Raw genomic sequence first — 19,932 nt, 5'->3', positions numbered from 1 at the left:
CGATTTCAATTCTCAGTTTAAATAGAGAGAACACTGGAGTACCAGCATCCTCATATTTGTCTCTTTAATATACAGAATAAAGAAGCTTTGAAAATAATTCTGCTTTGGGAAACATTTTGCCTGATTTGGTTATCAAGCAATTTTTGTCATAGCCGTCTAAGAACCTCTGATAGAGCTTTCCCTTCTCATTGCAAATAATCAGTAGCAAGAGGAAATTTTCTCCACACAATACATTTCTGTTTATTGTAAACCCTTAATACATTTAAGGGTCATTAACCCATGTGAATGTTGCCAGAACCAGGCCCATATGACCTTTGGCCTCTCACCCATGTCCCTGCTGGGCTGTGTCCAGCTGCCTGCACCACGTCTCTTTGTCAAGGGCTTTCTCTGAGACCCTGGAAGGTAGGAGGTGCTGGAATGTTCACATCCACATCCCTAGGACCAGCCTTCAACCAATGACTGATGGGAGTTGATGAACAAAAACCCAGCCCTGGCCCGCATATTCTACTCCATCTCCTGGATTCCCCAGTGAGCTTGAGTTGGAGCCTCTCCCCATGGTGACTTTGATAACACACCATCTATGGCCTGCCTTCCCTTCCATATCTCATTCCCCCCTCTCTCCTTGCTTCCTAGAATCACCTCCCAAATAAACTACTTGCACTCTGACTCTTGTCTCAGGGTCTGCTTCTGGAGAAACCCAAACACAGACCTTCCCAAAGCACATTTCACTAGAAGCGCTGGGCAAACTCATCACATCCGAGCCATTAAGTCACCTAACAAAGTGTGACGCTGCCTGTTAATCCTTTACTCAAACAATTTTTGAGTTTATCACCGTCCACTGATTTCATTGCTCTCCCGGGCAGCTCTCCTCCACTTGCCATTCTCATTCTCTTAATTATAGTGTAAAATTTTTAATTAAAAATAAAGAAGATAAATTTGGTTGGTTAGTAGCTTCAAAGTTGTCACTCCCAACTCTACACGGGGCGAGAGAGATGCTGACTGGAGCAAGCCAGTTCAAGTTCAAGTTCTCCACTGAGAAATTTAGAATGAGATCTCTGGATGCTGTTTTTTCACCTGTACCAATGACGTGGAAACACTTCACAGCCAGGCATAATTATATATGATTTTTTGGTAAGATTCCAAGTGTTTGATAAATGTTGAAGACTCGGACCTTCCTCTGGATGGAAGCTGTCAAAACGTGCAGTTTTGGACAGAACTCATGTGTTCTGTTCTATTCTTAGGTGATGTCTAGTTTAAGTTTACAGGAGATAGTGTCATCTCCTCAACAACATCCCCACCAAATGGCCATCAACCCTCCCCTTGACCATTTTCAGATATGGAGAACTCATTATTTCCCAGGAGACCTAACTCCTTTGATTAGTAACCTCAGCGACTGGACAGTTCTTCCTCTGACTGAACTATACTCTTTGTCCTGCACTTGTGGGCGGGGATTTTCTTGGGAGAAAGTACTGAATAAGTTGAATGTCTCATTCCTCATGGAGAATTTGAAATATGTAAAAATGTATCTAACGTGCTTCTTACTTACTGTTTTCCCCCCAGTTTTTTCAGCTGTCCTGAGTATGTCATGGTTGGGAGTCCCTCAAGCATCCTTGTCACTATCTGTCATTCTCCCTCTCTGAGACAGCCATTGGAAGCAAACTCGTCCAATAATTGAGGATTGGGATGTTTAAACTATTTTTTTTTAGTTTATTTATTTTGAGAGAGAGAAAGAGAGAGAGAGAGAGAGAGAGGAGAGAGAGAGAGAGAGAGAGAGAGAGAGAGAGAGTAGGGAAGGGGCAGAAAGAGGAGGGGAGAAAGAATCCCAAGCAGGCTCCGTGTTGTTCGCACAAAGCCCGATGCAGGGCTCAATCTCACGAGCCATGAGATCACGACCTGAGCTGAAATCAAGCGTTGGATGCTTAATGGACTGAGCCACCCAGGGACCCCAAGGACTAGGATGTTTAAATAAATCACAGCATAAGACAATACTATGTAGCCCTCATAATCATGTTTTGAAGACTATTTACTACTATAAAACTATTTACAACTTGTCAAGTGGAAGAGGGGTGCTGTACATGCAACAGAGCCCAATTTCATTAAAAATACACACAGAGAAGTGAAAGCCCAAGACACGCTAAAATATTAAGAATGGTGCCATGGCTGCTTTTGAGTCTGTATAGTGATTTGTCCAAGTTTTCTACAGAGAACATGTATGTATTTTTTAATCGGAATTTTTTTTTGAAAGAAAGAAAACAAAATAAAAAAGAACACAATGCTCATAGAAGCCATGGAGTTGTTCAGGTATATATTCTGATATTGCAGAATAGAGAGGAGCTTGGCACCTCCCTCCATGGATGTTTCATTTTCCAATTTCAGATCCGGGTTTCTGGCAGATGAACCCCGCTGTTGATTAGCGTTGTACCTGCCATTCATCAGAGCCCCTGGGGGTTGTTTTCCCATGTGAATTACTCTCTCTTTGGACTCTGGCAACTGGCATTGGGGGCAGCCTGTCCCAGAAGCACAAGGGCGGGGTGGGGGGTGGGGGAGAAGGGAGGGGTGCCTAGGTCACTCTCCATGTGAGTAACCTCAGGATGTTTCCATAGTGTAGTGATTCCCTTGCGCAGTGTCCATTCATCGGACACAGAAGTGACCTGCAGAGGTCCTGGACTGGCTGGAGGGAGGCCAGGCACTGACAGCCGCCAGCCCGTCTGACAGCCACTCCACCCTGAGGTCCTACGAGCTGTAAGATGCAGTAACATTGGTTTGTGGAAATGAATAAAACCCTATTTGGCAGCTCTGCAGGATGCTGGGTCCTGGAGATGGGGGGAACCTTAGCAGCCTGTGAAAAGAATATAAATGCCTCTGTGTGCAGAGAGTGGCCCTCTGAGGAGGAACCGGCCGCCCCTGCACACTATCATCCCTGCCATCTCTTCCTAAGGAAAGGCCTCTGGGTGTCAGAGCCTTGGAGAACACGCAACACACGCCTTTCCCACTCTCTCCTTCTGAGAACTCTTTAGGGCCCTGCAGTTATTGGGGACGCAGAGGAAGGGAGGTCATTGGAGGAGGCAGATGAGGCCGTGCATGGAGGCAGAGGAGGGGTGCCTGGGTGGCTTAGTTGGTTGAGCGTCTGACTTCAGCTCAGGTCATGATCTCACGGTTCATGAGTTTGAGCCCCACGTCGGGCTCTGTGCTAAGAGCTTGGAGCCTGGAGCCTGCTTTGGATTCTGTGTGTGTGTGTGTGTCTCTCTCTCTCTGCCCCTCCCCTGCTTATGTGCACATGTTGTCTTTCTCTCTCAAAAATAAATTAACATTAAAAAAAATTTTTTTTTTAATTTAAAAAATTTAAGGAGGCAGAGGAACAGCCAAGGAGTCAGCTCCATGGTACTTGCAGTGGGGGAAGGTCACAGAGAGGAGGCGGGAACTGTTTCCTCAGACACAGCAGATGGGTGCTGAGATAGAATCTGCAGCTCCCAGGCCGTTTCTTAGTGTCTTCTCAGCAGAGGTGGATTCTCCTCTTTGGGAATAAAACTTCGATTTAATTTCTGTTCTTTCTTTCTGGGGGCATATTGGCTGGACTGTACCAATGGTTCATTTAACTTTTCTTTAAATTCTTTTCTTTTTTAAAAAAATTTAAAAACATTATTTATTTTGAGAGAGAGAGAGAGAGAGAGAGCAAGCAAGGGAGGGGCAGGGAGAGAGGGACAGAGAATCCCAAGCAGGCTCTGTGCTGTTAGCACACAGCCCGATGTGGGGCTCAAACTCACAAACTGTGAGATCATGACCTAAGCCGAAATCAAGAGGTGGACGTTTAACTGACTGAGCCACCCAGGTGCCCCCAACCCTTTAAAAAAATTATTATTCCAAAAGATAGCCCAAAGTATACTCCTCTAGATTTGTAAGACCCATGAAGCAAATAGAAGCTCAGCACATCGGTGCTTCCTTTCCTGATGCTTAATGCACTAAACAGATGATAAACTTTGTTCTCTCTTTGCAGTGTGGACACACATACCTTCTAGGATGAATAACCCAGAACGTTGATCTCCCAACGCTTCTGCTTGTTAACAATCTTTACCTAAGTCTACATTCTTCCAACTGTGAGTCTCTTAAGCTAACTAAAGTAACATTGAAAAAAAACCCTTAGATCTGGAGGTTATAGGAAAAGTACAGCTTAGTAATAGTTTGGATAATTTCAAGCAGACACAGCAGTGCTTGACTAGGATGCTCCCTGGGGTTAACATAAAGCAATCTCTTCATGTTGAAAGGGTTTGCAGGTTTCATCAGGAAAGCAGTGTTTGATTTGCTATGTAAGAAGTTAGAGCACGTGGGTCTAGCTCAACAGTGTTTATTACGATTTTCTGTTAATATGTCTTACTCGTCAAGAGATACCAAATGGTGCGCTCAGCGTTGCAGGGGAAAGCCGGGGTGGGGTGCTCCTAAGCACAAAAACAATAAAAAAAGATGACGTCCTTGCTTTCATAAAGCTACGGTTGCGATGTGAAGTGCCCCTCTTTTTGGCTTTTTGCGATTGGTTTTATCCAGCGAGAACCCAAACGGCTCATTTCCACCCTTCAATTCAATATCCTCATCGAGAGCTGATGGGAAACCTTGCCGAGGCTCTCTCTTCTTCGTCTCTCCCTTGTCTCTTGGCTCTGTTCTTTCAGACCCCAAGTTTCCTCATCGTCTTCTCACAAAGCCACTACCGTTACCTGCTGCCAGGCTCCACGCTTTGTCCCTTTGCTTCGGGCCTGAGCTGAGGCAAGAGGGGCCGGGCTAGCGTGCAGGTGTGCGCATGCGTGCATGTGTTTCTGTGTGTGTGCCCCCCGCCCGTGCAGATCGGCTGGTACTTACATAGTTCGAGGCCAGGTCCGGGTGCAGGTAGTCAATCCCTGTGAAAAGACCACCACAAGATGAAAGGTTAATACCTGCCACTGTGTCCTCCGGAAAGTTGCTCAAGAAAGTGCCCTCCTGGTGGGGCTGGCGCCAGGACAGTTGGACGGGGTGAGCCCCTGTGCCTTAGTCCCAGGCTTGCGTTTCCGTTCCCGAGTGAGGGTGGGGCGTACCCACCAGATGCGTCAGAGGGGCGAAGCCAGTTAAAGCTGGGGCCCTGGGATAAGACTTCTGACATAAATGTCAGTACTAAGGGGCTTAGTGGCTGCAAGATGGATGGTTCATCAGAGCAGCGATCTAAGATTTGTGAAAATCCTGACATTTCCAAAGCACCAGCAGACATTTCTTTTGAAATGAAAGTGGCCCTGGGGAGGAAAAACGATTATTATTTAACAGGGTACAGACAGCCATGGATTAGGGGAGCGTCCTCTGGCACGGAGATAATAAGAGGAACACAGGCTGCGTGGGAAAAGGCGATTAGGCAGAGAGCAAATGTCTTCGGATGAAGTGTCCTGGGTGGGAGCTGATGCTTGTCTCTGAGGAACGTGGCTTTCCAGGAAGCCCGAGACTTCAGCCTCCCTGCACCAGCCCCGTGCTTTCTCCTGGACGTGGCCTGTCTTGTTGCCCAAGATTGGTTATAAGGGTAGAATTACCAGCACCAGCGCATTCCATCACAGGTGAACCTCTGCAAGCACGTGGAAATTCAAGGCCACACTGGAACTCTCGTCCAGGTCTGCAGAGCCGTAGAACCTTTGCAGCAGTTACACCTGAACATCCAGCCCTTTGCAAAACCGGCCAGGTTCCTGCACCACCTGACATAATGGTCACGAGTGAAGGTTTTGGAGTCAAAGACCCGAGTTTGGACCTCAGCAGTGCCGCCAGCTGGCCTGGTGACTTCAGGCCAAGTGCTTGGCCCCTCTGAGCTTGTTTTCTTCTCCACCAAGTGGGGGTGTGATCAGTGGCATTAGCTCCATTGACATTCAGTAGCTCTGTTGGGTTTGCCATATTTAAAAGCTAGAGGTATCACTCAGTGCCTCTGATAGGTAGCATCTTCCCTGTGAGCACACTGAGGCCTGGCTGCTGTTACAGCTTTGCCCCACGTAAAAAAGAACCAGTATCAGGATGTTTATCTCAAAAAAAGAAATCTTCCTTTGTTTTCTTCTGGTTGCGCAAGAAATTTCTGGACTGGGAGTCACCATTCTACAGAACATATGTTACATTTTGCTGCTGATATTTTGACATGTGAAGGGTTCAGATGGCTGCCTCCTATAGTCTAAGAGAGTATAGCCTATCACTTACCACCCACCATCCTCCTCCTCCTCCCCCCCCCCCCCCCCCCCCCCAACGATTGTGCAAGGACAGGGGTTAAAAGATTCAAAGACTAGGGGCGCCTGGGTGTCCCAGTTGGGTAAGCGTCCTACTTCAGCTCAGGTCATCACCTCACGGTTGGGGAGTTTGAGTCCCACATCGGGTTCTGCACTGTCAGTGCAGAGCCTCCCTGGGATTCTGTCTCTCCCTTTCTCTCTGCCCCTCCCTGACTTGCGTGCAATCTCTCTCTCTCTCAAAATAAATAAATAAACTTTTTTTTTTTTTTTTTTAAAAGAAGATCCAGAGACTCATATTTTAAAGGTTGCAAGCCCTGTCCTGGACCCTTATTCAGAAATTGTCTCTTTCAGCTGTGGGATGGGTTGGGAATGAGCACAAGCTATGGAGACCAGCAGATCCAGTTATCTTCTAGGCTCAGACACTATAATAATTGTGAGGCTTCAGCCAGGCGGCATCATCTCCTGGAGCTTCCGTTTCCTCATCTTTGAAACAGGAATATTATGTACCTTGCAAAGCAGCGTTCAAGATGAGGGCCGATTCGGTGAAAGTGTTTAGCATGTAGTAAACACCCGATAAGTTATATTTACGGTCATCACCCTTAATAGCATCACCTACCACATCATTAGAGTCCTGTGGATAATTCAGAAGAGCAGAAATAGTTTTAAAAATCTCCTTGGTCTTAGAATATTGTGTTGAAATCAAATTATTGTACATATTTGTTGCAGTTGGTTATGGTTTGTGAACTCAATGTCAGGCAAAATATTTTGTAACAGATAAGTTAAACATAGACATGCACACAGAAAATATGTTTCTTTTCTAGCAGGGCATCGATTTTTTTTGGCATAATTATACTTCTTAAGCTTATTTCTTTAGTGATCTCTACACCTCACGTGGGGCTGGAACTCCAGACCCTGAGATCAAGAGTTGCATGCTCTGCTGATTACGCCAGTCCGGGACCCCGGCATAATTGTCCTTCTATTCATGCTCATACTGTGTAAGAAGATCCTGGTTGTATGTGTAGCCACACCTACACCTCGGGAAGGCCAGCTACAAGCCTCCCTCCCAGACACTCTGAGGCAGAAGCATCCAGTACGCACAATCCCAGATGATACACCTCCCCAACAAATCAAGCTGACTTTAGACACCTGGGTATTTCCCCCGAGGGAGTGCACCGTTCTTGGAAGAACTCCAATACGAGGTCGAGGTGCAGAACGGATGGAGCGAGCTCCTATTCCATGCAGGGAGTCAGTTTTTATTTTTATTAAAAAAAAATTTTTTTTAAGGGGCCCCTGGGTGGCTCAGTCGGTTAGGCGTCCGACTTCGGCTCAGGTCATGATCTCATGGTTTGTGAGTTTGAGCCCCGCGTCTGGCTCTGTGCTGACAACTCAGAGTCTGGACCCTGCTTCTGTGTCTCCCTCGCTCTCTGCCCCCCCCTCCCCCGCCCTGCTCATACTCTGCCTCTCTCTCGAGAATAAATAAACATTAAAAAATTTTTTTTAGTGTTTATTTATTCTCGAGAGAGACAGACAGACAGAGCCAGCAGGGTAGGGGTAGAGAGGGAGGGAGAGAGAATCCCAATCAGGCTCCAAACAGTTCGAAGCCCGATGCAGGGCTCGAATCCACGAACCGTGAGATCGTGACCTGAGCCGAAGCCAAGAGTCGGACACTTAACTGACTGAGCCACCCAGGGAGTCAGTTTTTAAAACACGATTTCATGTTCTGATAGTGCAAGTCGTCTGGATCAGAAATTTTCTGAGAAATAGTAGTCTATTCTCTGTGAAAGGAAAATATCAAGGCAGAGAGATAAGAGACCTGAAGGAAATTAAAATTAAAATAAGATAACATTTGCCTAATTAAAATGAAGGATCTTGAATTAGGTTGAGGGGAAGACTAAGTGTTAAGTTAGAATAGATACAGTCTTTGGTCTAAGAAAGAAGAGATTGATAGAACCATGAGGGATGACAGACATGATTCAAAAAAGAAACAACGAACTAAATGAAGTATGAAAATAATGGTCTGGTAATTAAAGAGTATTTTAATATTTTTGTATATTTGATTATCTTTTCAGGTGGAATGTACTGAATACATTTTCTCAGTCAACTCTTATTTATGTTTTATTTCTTGTATTATTAATGTATTCATTTTTATTCTTCACTCATTGGTTTATTTCCAGCAGTGAATGCCAGGCACTATGTAGGTCCTGGAAAATCATAGACTGTGTAAGACACAGAATCTGAACTGTTCAACTATGTATGGCTCCCAGTCTACAGGGGGGACCAGCTCATTGCCAGCCAATCACAACGCGCTGTGGTATGCAAAGGACAATTACTTGGTTATATTTTACATTAGTATCCTGTCATCAGTGTCAGCGTTTTGAGAAAGTCTAATCCACAATAGTCCAAATTCTCAGGAAGCTCTGATGGTTCTGGAGACCTTGGGGAATTACCAAGGAGCTCCATGTACATATTCCTAGTTACAATTCCTAGTTAGTAGTTTGGTTGAGACGTATAACAATACCACACACCTCCTTTGGAGGTAGGTGTGTTTTCTCCTCTTTCATCTGAGTGGGCTACAACTGCTTCTACCAATAAGATGTTGCATGACTTTCAAGGCGAGGTCAGAAAAGGCCAGACATCTTCCACCAGTTCCCTTTAGACACTGGTCCACTTGGGGGAAGCCAGCTGCCACGGAAGAAGCCCATATGTCGGCCCGTGGTATGAAAGGCTCAGCTGAGCTACAGGAGCCAATGTCAACGGCCAGCTATGGGAATGAGCCATGGACGTCCACCCTAGCTGAGCCTTTGGATGACTGCAGCCCAGCCAACATCTGCCCACAACTGTCTGATAAATCTCGAATGAGAAGTGCCCAGACTGGCTCTCCCTGAGTTCCTGTGCCACAAAATCATGAGCAAAATAAAGAGTTAATCTAAGCTGCTAAAGGTTGGTGTCATTCGTTACACAGGAATAATGACTGGAACAGATACCCCAATGGCCCTTCTGAGAACCATGAAACCCAAGTTAGGGGAGAAAGCACTGCTTTCCTATGTGATGCAGACTTCTAACTCTCTTGGGAAAGTGTGGCTGACTGCCTGGTCCTTAAGCTTGGACCTCCACTTAAAAGGAGGAGATCCCACTCACAAAGACCCACCAGGGGGCAGAGCCAAGGGGTGGGCTTCAAGCACTGAAGATGGTGGTTCAGATCAGTTTGGGTAATTTTTTGTCTCCCTAAACCTTAGTTTCTTCATCTGCAAAATGTGGGTAATAGTACGAATCTTACAGGATAATTGTGACTGTGTTTCTAAATTGTCAGGCAGTGCCTAGTACACAGTGAGCACTCAAGAAATGTTAGTTTCCATTGTTATTTCAGCTTGAAGTTCTCTCTGACCCTGCCTCCCTGGCCTTCAGTCTTACTTCCTTGGCTCCATCTGATGTTGACTAACGGCCTTGACTCCTGCCTTCGCTGACCATCTTTGACCCCGAAAGCCTGCACCTGTCCTGAACTGTGCCGGTGATGGCTGGTGGCTCCTATCCATCTCTGTGTCTTGTTATGGCCACATCCTGTTTTCCAGCTCAAGTTTCCAATGTGAAACAACTCTATTTGCAACAAAGGGGCTGAGTTGTTATCATTAAGTGGGGTCCTCGCTGACATCTACATACATGCCCGGAACATCAGAGCAAACCTTTAAGAAATGCTTTCTGCCCCTTTGAGCCGCAGCTAACCGTGGAGGTACTCTCCTATTGATGTGTAGTGTATGGAAATGACATTAAGTTGCATCGAAATGAAAGTAGGAGATACGTGTTTTAAACATTTATTTTGAGAGAGAGTGAGAGAACACAAGCAGGGGAGGGGCAGAGACAGAGGGAGAGGAAGAATCCCAAGCAGGCTCTGTGCTATCAGTGCTGAGCCTGACGTGGGGCTGGATCCCATGCCCGTGAGATCACGACCTGAGCTGAAATCAAGAGTCGATGCTTAACTGACTGAGCCACCCAGGCGCCCGAAAGCGGATATTTATTGAGCATGTATTGAGTCATTGGATTTGGCAGAGAGGATGTTGGCCTAGTTCGGAGTTGTGCAACCAGAGAGTGTAAATGGCTTTTAAAACTGGGCTGTCTATAGATTGACTCTTCCACATGCAGATAATCAAATTATTTCCCATGGAGGCCAAAATAAAGAGCCAATGATTATAAAATATGATGTTTATTTTGCTCTTAGGTATGAAGGTCAGTATCTGTGTCTGTCTTTACCTTGGTTGGGAATGATATCTTGTTAAGCAAATATCTGGGAAATGATACCATACCATCCACTGATGCTCCCAGCCTCACCATAGTGCTTCCCATTCTAGGTGTTAGGGCAGAGGTGCCCAATGACACAGTGACGGCTGCCAAGCATCGTCCTTGTTGCGTAGGAGGCCACTCATGTCTCAAATGTGTTTGTCTTACTATTCCAAAGCGGATTTGGAGAACAGCTTGGTAGTCTTTCTCTTCTTCAGTTGCCATACTGAATAAGCATGCGCTGAATTAAAGACGGTCACAAATCCTTCGTTTCTTTCCACAGCCAGGGTGTGGAACCTATTCCCCCTCCTCTGGGATCTAGCCCTGAGACCACTCATCCAACAGAAGTGGTAGAGTAATGCTTGCTCATTCCATGTCCAGCCTACAGGTGGCCTGGAAGCTTCCACTTCTCATTTCTTAGAATGAACATTGGGTCCCTAAGCCATCTGTAAGAAATCCAACCACCTTGCTGGGGAGACCGTGTTGAGAGGAGAGGTCCTGGCACTACGTGGAGCGGAAGGGAGGCCGAGCCATTTGAGCATCCCGGTCAGGCCTCCAGTCGACACTGGCCCCAGTTGCATTCTGACCCCAGCTGCGTAAAAGACCCCAGGGAGACCAATAACAGAACTTTCCAGCTGAGCCAGGTCAACCCACAGAACTGTGAGAGAGAACAGCGGGGTGGTTGTGTTAAGCCACTCAATTTTGGGGTGGTTTGTTCTGTAGCAGTAGATGACCAAAAAAGCGGAGAAGATAGGAGTTTAAATGGGGGGTTGGGCAGAGAGTTCAGTTCTGTGGGGATTCCCAAAGGCTACTAAAGCAGAAGAAATAATACCAAACAGTAAACTCTGCTGAGACTTTCTTTCTAAAAATTTTTTTTAATGTTTATTTTTGAGAGACACAGAGAGAGAGACAGAGCGTGAGCGAGAGAGGGGCAGACAGAGAGGGAGACACAGAATCCGAAGCAGGCTCTGGGCTGTCAGCATGGAGCCCGATGCGGGGCTTGAACTCATGAACCGCGAGATCGTGACCTGAGCTGAAGTTGGATGCTCAACCAACTGAGCCACCCAGGTGGCCCAAGACTTTCTTTCCTAAAGGGTTTGGCTTCTCAAGCCAGGAAAGATGGATCAGAGTCAGGGCTCATCTTCCCCCTTTCTTCCGGTAAAGAAAGAATTCTGACATGGGCAGCACGGGCTGTTGGAATTTTTGTAGGAGCAATGTGCCTCTCTGTGGCTACCGCAGTGCCAATTTTAGGGTGCCCCTCGAGTCCCCCAGATGCTGTGTGATTACAGTATATCCTAGGCAGACTTCCCCCAAACGTAGGTGCATCTTTCTCCCGGGTGAGCTGGCTTAGCCACTTTTGGTTTCCAAAGCATTAGGAAGGAAGAAACAATCATAAGCTCCCAACATCCAAGTTCACACGCGTACTTTCTCCTGCAGAGCTCCTTTCTTCTTGTGAAAGCCCTCGGCCACCGGAGAAAGCTTTTACATCCACTTCAAAACCTCTCACACATCAGAAAACACGAGGCATTGTTTTTCTGTGGATATTTAATGAGACTGTGAGAAGACAGCACCAATTCTAAGCATGCCGGCTCCCTGTGTCACCATTAATTTGGCTTCAAAGGCTTGCTTTGGAGAGCATAGTGTTCTTTGAGGCGCTTCAGAAGGGAAAGGCTCCATTGTTTCATCTCTGTATAGGCTTTCTGTGTAATTGCGTCAATAGAGCACAGCCGCACAGGGGACCTTTTCCTGGAGGATCCAGGCGGCTGATGAAGGACAAGAGTATCTCCCCAGTGACATGACCGCAGGGCAGAGATTCTCCAGGACCTTGGCAGAGCCAAGGACGCGTATAGTTACAAAAACACCAATTCATCAAACGCATTGGTTTTTGTATCACAAACTATAGGAAATAGTTTGTCTGGCAGGCATAGGGGGTAAAATAACATCTTATAGGGGGCATATGTCATAAAATGTTTTCAAGGTCTGCTTTACCAGGGTTCATTCTGAAAGTAGCAATAAAGTCGAAATTTCTCCAGACTCCAATCCTGTTACCAAAAAGCTATTTTGTGGATGTAAAACCACACTGTGTAATAGAACTTTCTGTGATGATAGTAAAGTTGAATTGAATTTCAGCAGCCGCTAGCTCGCCCCTTGTGGTCATTGAGGACTTGAAATGAGGCTAAGGTGATTGAGGAATTGAATTTTTAATTTGATTTGGCTTCAATTAATTTAAACTTCAGTGTAAATTGCCACATATGGTCAGTGGCTATTGCACTAGACTGTGGATCTGGAGAAATAGATGATAAACACAAGTGGGTTTAGAAGATATTGGAGGCAAGGTATAAACAGTGGCTCAATAAGAAATTACAGGTCAGTGATGGTCAGTTTTCCTTCATTCATTTTTTTCTTTATTAATCCAATAAATATTTGTTAAAGGCATCCTGAAGTTTGAGGACCACTGATCTGGAGAAAGGGAAGGATTTTGCCACAATATAGATGGTGGTTGAGTTTAGCAGCATCTCCAAAACAGTGAATCTTTCTTAAAAAAATTTGTTTTAACATTTATTTATTTTTGAGAGAGATAGAGAAAGCAAGCAGGGGAGGGGCAGAGAAAGGGAGACAGAGAATCTGAAACAGGCTCCGCCCTGGGAGCGCAGAGCCCAGTGAGGGGCTCGAACTCACAAACTGTGAGATCATGACCTGAGCCGAAATCAAGAGTTGGACGCTTAACTGACTGAGCCCCCAAACAGTGAATCTTTTATATTGCAAAGGCATGCAAAGACACACTTGCTTCCAAATGATGCAAAGGCTTTGAAATACTCACCATCATCCATAATTCCAATGGTGACACCTTTCCCTGTGTATCCCAGCTCCCAAGCTTCTGCCACATTCAAATCAAGACCAGGAGTGCCATCGGCTTGCCCTGTGTTGATCTGGTTCAGGAATTCCAAAGCAGAGAATCTTGTTAGTCTGGTGCAGTAAAGCACCTGTCTAAATGTTTGCAGCTGTCTGGTATTCCAGGGCCAACTCAAAGGCCAAGTCTTCCAGGAAACCATACTTACGGATGTTTCCCCATCCACCTCTTCCAGCCTTCTCCCTCCATTTTTTTAAATGTACATAATTGACGTTTCTATGTTATGTAATTATGCAAACACAGTTTCAATCCCTCTATCTCTTGCATTTTAATGTTTATTTATTTTGAGAGAGAGAGAGCGCGAGAGAGCATGGGGGAGGGGCAGAGAGTGGGAGACACAGAATCCAAAGCAGGCCCCAGGCTCCAGGCTGTCAGCACAGAGCTTCATGCGGGGCTTGAACTCGTAATCATGCCCTAAGCCTAATCAGACACTTAACTGACTGAGCCACCCAGGCGCCCCTCAATCCTTCCATCTCTTATGATTGGATTGCTATCCTTAAACTCCTTAAAGCTGCTATTGCAAGAAACTCTCCAATTTGGAATTAAATGCTCACTCTTGTAGTCCTTATTTATACCTCATATTTTGAATTTAGCACATACTTTCTTGGATTATTCTTATTTGAATGTGATTTCCTTGCTCAATAACGATATGCTTTGCGAGAGAGAGCACATCCTATTTACCTTTAATTTCAGTACCACCACACCAAATCTTGCTTAAAAATGTCTGAGGAACTGATTAAAGATAGTTGGTTCACTTTTAGTGCTTGTTCTAATGGAGGAAAACAGTCCTTTCCCTAACAAAAATTCAAAAAAGGAAACAAAGGAATTCCAGATAAATAGGTTCACTGCCTTCTTTTCATCCATCTTTGTCCTGTGCAGGTTTTCTCAAAGATGAGTTGTGGAAACAGCGCAGTCAGAATTTGTATCGGCAGAAGCCCACAGTGACCCGTTGCTAAAACGCTGTGTGGATATCATTAGCGCTTTTTGCAAAAACGACTGGTCTTCCAGGCACATGTTAAGATTACACTCTCTATTACTTTGGAAGTTAGTAGAATGCCCACGTGACTGGTTTTGGCCAATGGAATGTGAGCTCGGGCGTCAATTGTCACATCCAGGCAGAAGCCTTAGGGCGCCAGTGTGTGCCCTGCTCCTTCCCCTTGTTGAGGTGCTCTTGAGAGCAGGGGTCGAGATGGAGCTGAGATGGAGACTGGGTCCATGAGGAAATAGGAAGTGTTGGACGTATAGTGAGTGGGCAACAGCTTCAATTTGTTAAGCCAGTGTGATTTGGGGGTTGGTTGTGATTGCAAGACCCATGGTAGCCTAACGTGATTAACACACAGAAGCCTTTTTCACTTGCCCAGATCAGATTTGTGGGATTCCATGCCAAAAAGCCAAGGGCACAGTCGAGCTGTGAAGATCCAAGAGGTAAGTTGTGATGCATTCCCATAAAAGTATCAGTCCACAGGGCTATAATTTAGTCTTCTTTCCTGCTCATCACCTTTTGATCTTAAATAAGGTGAAGCATCACTCGTATTTTAAAATTACTCACTCCTTTCCCTTCAAGATGGCCTGCAGATAGATTGGTTTAGAGGCTCTGAGTCTCTTTTAAATATAACCCAACCTGTCCAAATGGGCCACGGAGGATGTTGGTGGGCCAGAAAATACTCACTTCACCTGACAGATTGGACCCCCAGGCCTTGAATCCTGCATCAGTGAAGCACCATGGATGTGACTTCCTGCCATTATTTTAGGAAGAACTAATGGATGCTACTTTCATTGCTTTGGTCTTTGAGCTCTCTTGCTTGTCCCTTGTGAAGTCGCCTGATTCTTTCTCTTATGCCTGTGGTTTCATTATGTCCTCCCATCACTTTGCCTGTTGAAACCCTTGGATTACTCCCCCTAGACCCTTGACTCAACTTCTGCATGATTTTGCAAGTCTCCCCTCATGCACTGGTGTGCTTTTTCAGAGTCTGGAGCAATCTGATCAGCAGAGATCATGGCTATTTAGCAGTTCCAGAAGAAACAGATTAGGGAACATGATGTATGGGTGGTGATAGAAAATCAATACGTATCAGAGGGGACAGAGAGGTTCATGGAGTCAGATGCTGGCTGACATTCCATAGAATAATGAGGAAATAGAAATGAGTCTTTTATCCAAAGTCTCAAGGTGGGAAATGTTAGGAATAATACGGAGATGCTTACCAGATACCACTGCTTTGTAAAAAGAGGATCATTCATGTTGATGTCAATCTCATTGATGTCTCTATACCCCCGCTTCTTTCTGTCAAATCCTTCCTGCTGCAAGGCCATCTTTACCTGAAATGACATATTGGCAGAACACCTGAATATCAACCTGAACACCTTCTTCTGGAATTCATTTCCATGAACTCAAATTCCATTTGTACATAAGGTGTTTTCTTTTTTTTCTGCAGAAGCCAAGTTCATCTCCTGTACACTCTGCTCTCTATGATTATTTTCTGAAAGCATTTGCTCCTCTCTGTGCTGAATAAATTGGCCTTGGTGATGCCTCAAAGTGAGTTTCTTTAAAATGAGAATTCGACAGAGAAAAGTACTCTCAAGGAAGAAAAGGTGGTAGGGGTTGTTGAGGGAAATAAACAAAGCAACCCAATACTTCTATTAAGTAAGGAAGCTTGATGTGGACTCAGGGAGGGAGAGAGTCAAAACTGCATGGATTATTTTTCTGGAAGGCTTTCGAGCCTTTATGTTTGTTGACAGGATTGTGCTGTCACATTTGGGAATCAGCCAAAACCAAAACCAAGACTGAACCAGACCAAACCAAAACCAGACCAAAAGAAAACCTGCGTGGAGAGCCAGCTAGTTCACGGCAGAGCTTTCGAAGGTAAGTGAGGGATCTTTGAAAAGAAATGGACGGTGTTGCCATCCTGGCGATGACAATACTTCAATTTTTGGAAAGTCAGACAGGACCCCAAGCCCTTGGATGGAAATGAAACTTAGGCGCTGAATTGTTCAAACAGGTTCCTGGACACAGCTAGACTTTGTCCCATTCACGAAACTTACCTTCACTTGGGCAATAATGCATTTATCACCCAGTGGCTGTGGCCAGTCTCTGAACAGCTATAAACTCAAGGACTACGCAAATGTAGAAAAGGGTGTGGGCTGAATACGTAGTTTTAAAATTATATTTTGCTGCCCAACATCCATTTCTTCGTTTTGCAAACATCCTCAGTGTATTTGGGGGACTACCTGGAGTCCACTAGGTTCTGCGTTGGTGGGAGTGAAATGTGAGACACCTTATCTGCTGCAAAGAAATTGCAGGCTCTCTCTGCCTTAGAGGAGCCCCGGTGGGTATGGATTTGCATTTTGGGAAAGTAATGTGAGGAGAAAAGGAGCCCTTGAAGGCTATTTATTTCCTAGGTTCACTCCCCAGACCTTCCCTGTAAAACGTTCTTACTACAGTTCCACAACCCGACCCTGGAGCTCCCCCAAGACTAATCTTTTGGCCTCTCACTGATTGGGAGCTCCCCATACCATTCCAGGAAATCCTCTTTTGCTTAACTAATCCAGAATTGATTTCTGTTGCTTGCACTTGAGAACTCTGATTGGGACCAGGGAAGACAAGAGGACCCATGTCTACAGTGACGGTAGGGAGGGAAAAATGGAGGGATCGTAAACGTGGCTGGAAACCTCCCCTCCCTTGCTGTCCTAGAATGTGCAGGAATGCTGTAGGAGAGTGGTACTTCATTTCCTTCTACACACTGACATAGGAAACCTGGGGGCTCATTTGCCAGAAAATCTTTAATTCTACCAGAAACTCTGTATGTGTAGAAAAGAAGTGGTAGGTGTGGCATTTGCTCGATTCCTTGGAAGTATTCCAACAACAGATACTCACTTTGGCACATAGCAAATATTTGGAAGCATGGGATGGATGTGTTTTCTTTTTTTTTAATTTTAATTTTTTTTCTATTAGAAAGAGAGAGAGAGAGAGCACTCATGAGTAGGAGAGAGGCACTAAAGGGAAAGAGAGAGAGAGAGAGAGAGAGAGAATTCCAAGCAGACTCCATGCTCAGCACAGAGCTCAATGTGGAACTTGATCCCATGACCCAGGGATCATGACCTGAGCTGAGATCAAGAGTCAGAAGCTCAACAGACTGAGCTACCCAGATGCCCCACGGATGGATATTTTTATAATGGCAAAAATCTAGACATAACTAGTGTCCATCAAATGGAGATGGGGCGCCTGGGTGGCTCAGTCGGTTGAGCGTCCGACTTCGGCTCAGGTCACGATCTCACGGTTCGTGAGTTCAAGCCCGCGTCAGGCTCTGGGCTGATGGCTCAGAGCCTGGAGCCTGCTTCCGATTCTGTGTCCCCCTCTCTCTCTGCCCCTCCCCCATTCATGTTCTGTCTCTCTCTGTCTCAAAAATAAACATTAAAAAAAAATTAAAAAAAAAATTAAAAAAAAACAAATGGGGAGAAATTATGATTCAAATATACATGCGCATATATGTATATGATGTGTATTTTCTATATATTCTATATATGTATCTTCTGAGAAGCAGATGCCAAGATGAGATTAAATATGCAAGGTTTTTATTAGGAGAGAAAATGCAAGACACTGCTATGCAAGCTTGACCCCGTAAAGGAGAGCATGAACAAGGTTGGGCAAAAGTGTCCTCAACTGCCCCATAGTGTAAGGGAAGTGTGACAAGTCTGTTGGGGTTCCAAAGTCGACTTTCAGAGGAACCCTGTGTCTCCCAGGGATGATCCTGCCTCAGTGCTCCTGCTGTGCTCAGTGACTGGCTGGAGCCGCCTGGGAAGCATGGCCTGTTGCCAACACAGTGACAGATTTCAGAGCGCAGCAGCTGGGGTGCTTGGTCAATTACTCTCCTGGAAATCAGAGGTGTGCTCTGTGTATCCTCACAGCTGTCACAGAACAGATAGAAGATAGATCTACCTACACACACACACACACACACACACACACACACACACATTTATGTAAAGAGCCATAGTGCACCCCTCTTAAAACATTTCTTTCACTATGGACGCAGGTATTCAAGGAAGAGGGGTAAGAGTGTCGCTTTCACTTGGGAAGGAGCCTGAATTCGGCCATCGGATCTTCCCATAGTGGTCCTGAGTAAGACCTTTATCTGCTCCGCTCATTAATGGTAAGCCTGGGTTGGCTTCCGTTGTGGGATTCCCATCATACTGGATTCGTTGTCATGACTGATTTTGTTGAGGTAACGTTGTTCCATTGCTAGGGTCTTTGCTAAGCAAGAGTAGCTGCCCTGTGGATGCTCGAAAACTCCCTTTTGCAGTTGCTGATTCTCAGCAGCATAAGAACAAGCAGACCCACATCGGATTTCATCTTTTTTTAGATAACAGAGCAGGAATGGCTACGACAATAGCACTCGAAACTTAATTAGACTGAGTGCAGTCTAATGAAAAGACTTAAAACTCATTTCCATAAAATTAATTTTTAATTCCATAAATTAGGTTTTAATGGAGACCAGCGATGCTTTGGAACGCTGTGCTCTCTGGACACCACCCCTCCTTGCTGCTCAGAAGTGCCGAAGCATGACGTCGGTGTCTGCAATCTTGTCATTTAGTGTTACTGAAAATTAAAAATCCTACGACTGCAGACCTTTCTGAGCCTTTTAGTTTATGTTCACGTCTTCAGTGAAGATCACAGTTACAATTCCAAGACAGAGAACTCCTTTAAAACATATATTTTTCTTGTTATATGCAAATAACTGGAGAATACGTATTTTTCCCCACAGTGATACCACGGACTACCATAAATTGCTTTCTTTTTCTGGGTTCTTGTCCAATGCTAATTTTCATTTAAACTTAATTTTTACATAAGAGTAATTGAACGACAGATAAAATTCTGCGTTCTTTCTTCTCTAAGTAGTGTACACAAGGATTTTAATATGCTTCTCTAGGGCTCTCATAAATTAATTTTTAATAGCTACCTAAATATCCCATAGAATAATGTACAATAATTTACCCAATGATATCCCTCTTACTGGTCATTGGATTGTTTTCTACTATAATTGAAATTTCCAGTAGCAGAAAGATGAGGTTATTAACTATTTTTAAAGACCCCTGGAGGAGATTTCAGTGTTATAACCCCTCGTGTGATAAAACAGTTAATATCAGAGAAGTATTTCCTGGTGTTCAAATTCCTTCCTCACATTATAACTACAAGGTTACTTTTATTCTCTCTTTCTCCTCCTCTGAATGTAACCTTTCACACACGGTACCTTTCATTACCACTTCGATGTGGCACCAGTGGCCTGAAACTTAACCATAGCTCCTTGCCTTCTTGAAAAATAATGTACAGTTAGCTTAGGTATTTCATTTTAGACTGCTCATCCAAGTTGTCCATTGACCTAATCATTTATATAGATAAACAAGATAAGAAAGCAAGAGTGTTCGTTACTGGGAATTATTTTATTAGAAACGAAGAGATGGATATTCTGCAATTCTGGTTCAACTTTTAAATCTTTATTTGACACCCATGCTTGAACAAGTTTTACTCCAGAAACTCCCCCC

The 19,932-nt window shown here is 44.9% G+C and overlaps 1 protein-coding gene across 2 annotated transcripts in view; it reads right to left on the bottom strand.

Moving 5' to 3' along the window:
• PCSK2 (proprotein convertase subtilisin/kexin type 2) overlaps positions 1-19,932 on the bottom strand; it is a 272,000-nt gene that overhangs the window by 111,225 nt on the left and 140,843 nt on the right. For both annotated transcript variants that reach the window (XM_042931671.1, XM_042931672.1), the window contains 3 exons: positions 15,598-15,711; positions 13,306-13,414; positions 4,849-4,886 (listed from right to left, as the gene is read on the bottom strand). In XM_042931671.1, the coding sequence (XP_042787605.1) occupies positions 4,849-4,886; positions 13,306-13,414; positions 15,598-15,711 (261 nt within the window). The remainder of the gene's footprint in view (positions 1-4,848; positions 4,887-13,305; positions 13,415-15,597; positions 15,712-19,932) is intronic.

Source organism: Panthera leo, chromosome A3 (genome assembly GCF_018350215.1).
Source record: "Panthera leo isolate Ple1 chromosome A3, P.leo_Ple1_pat1.1, whole genome shotgun sequence".
NCBI lineage: Eukaryota > Metazoa > Chordata > Mammalia > Carnivora > Felidae > Panthera > Panthera leo.
The sequence above is the reverse complement of the archived record's forward strand: the minus strand, read 5'-3'. Positions and strand labels throughout refer to the sequence as shown.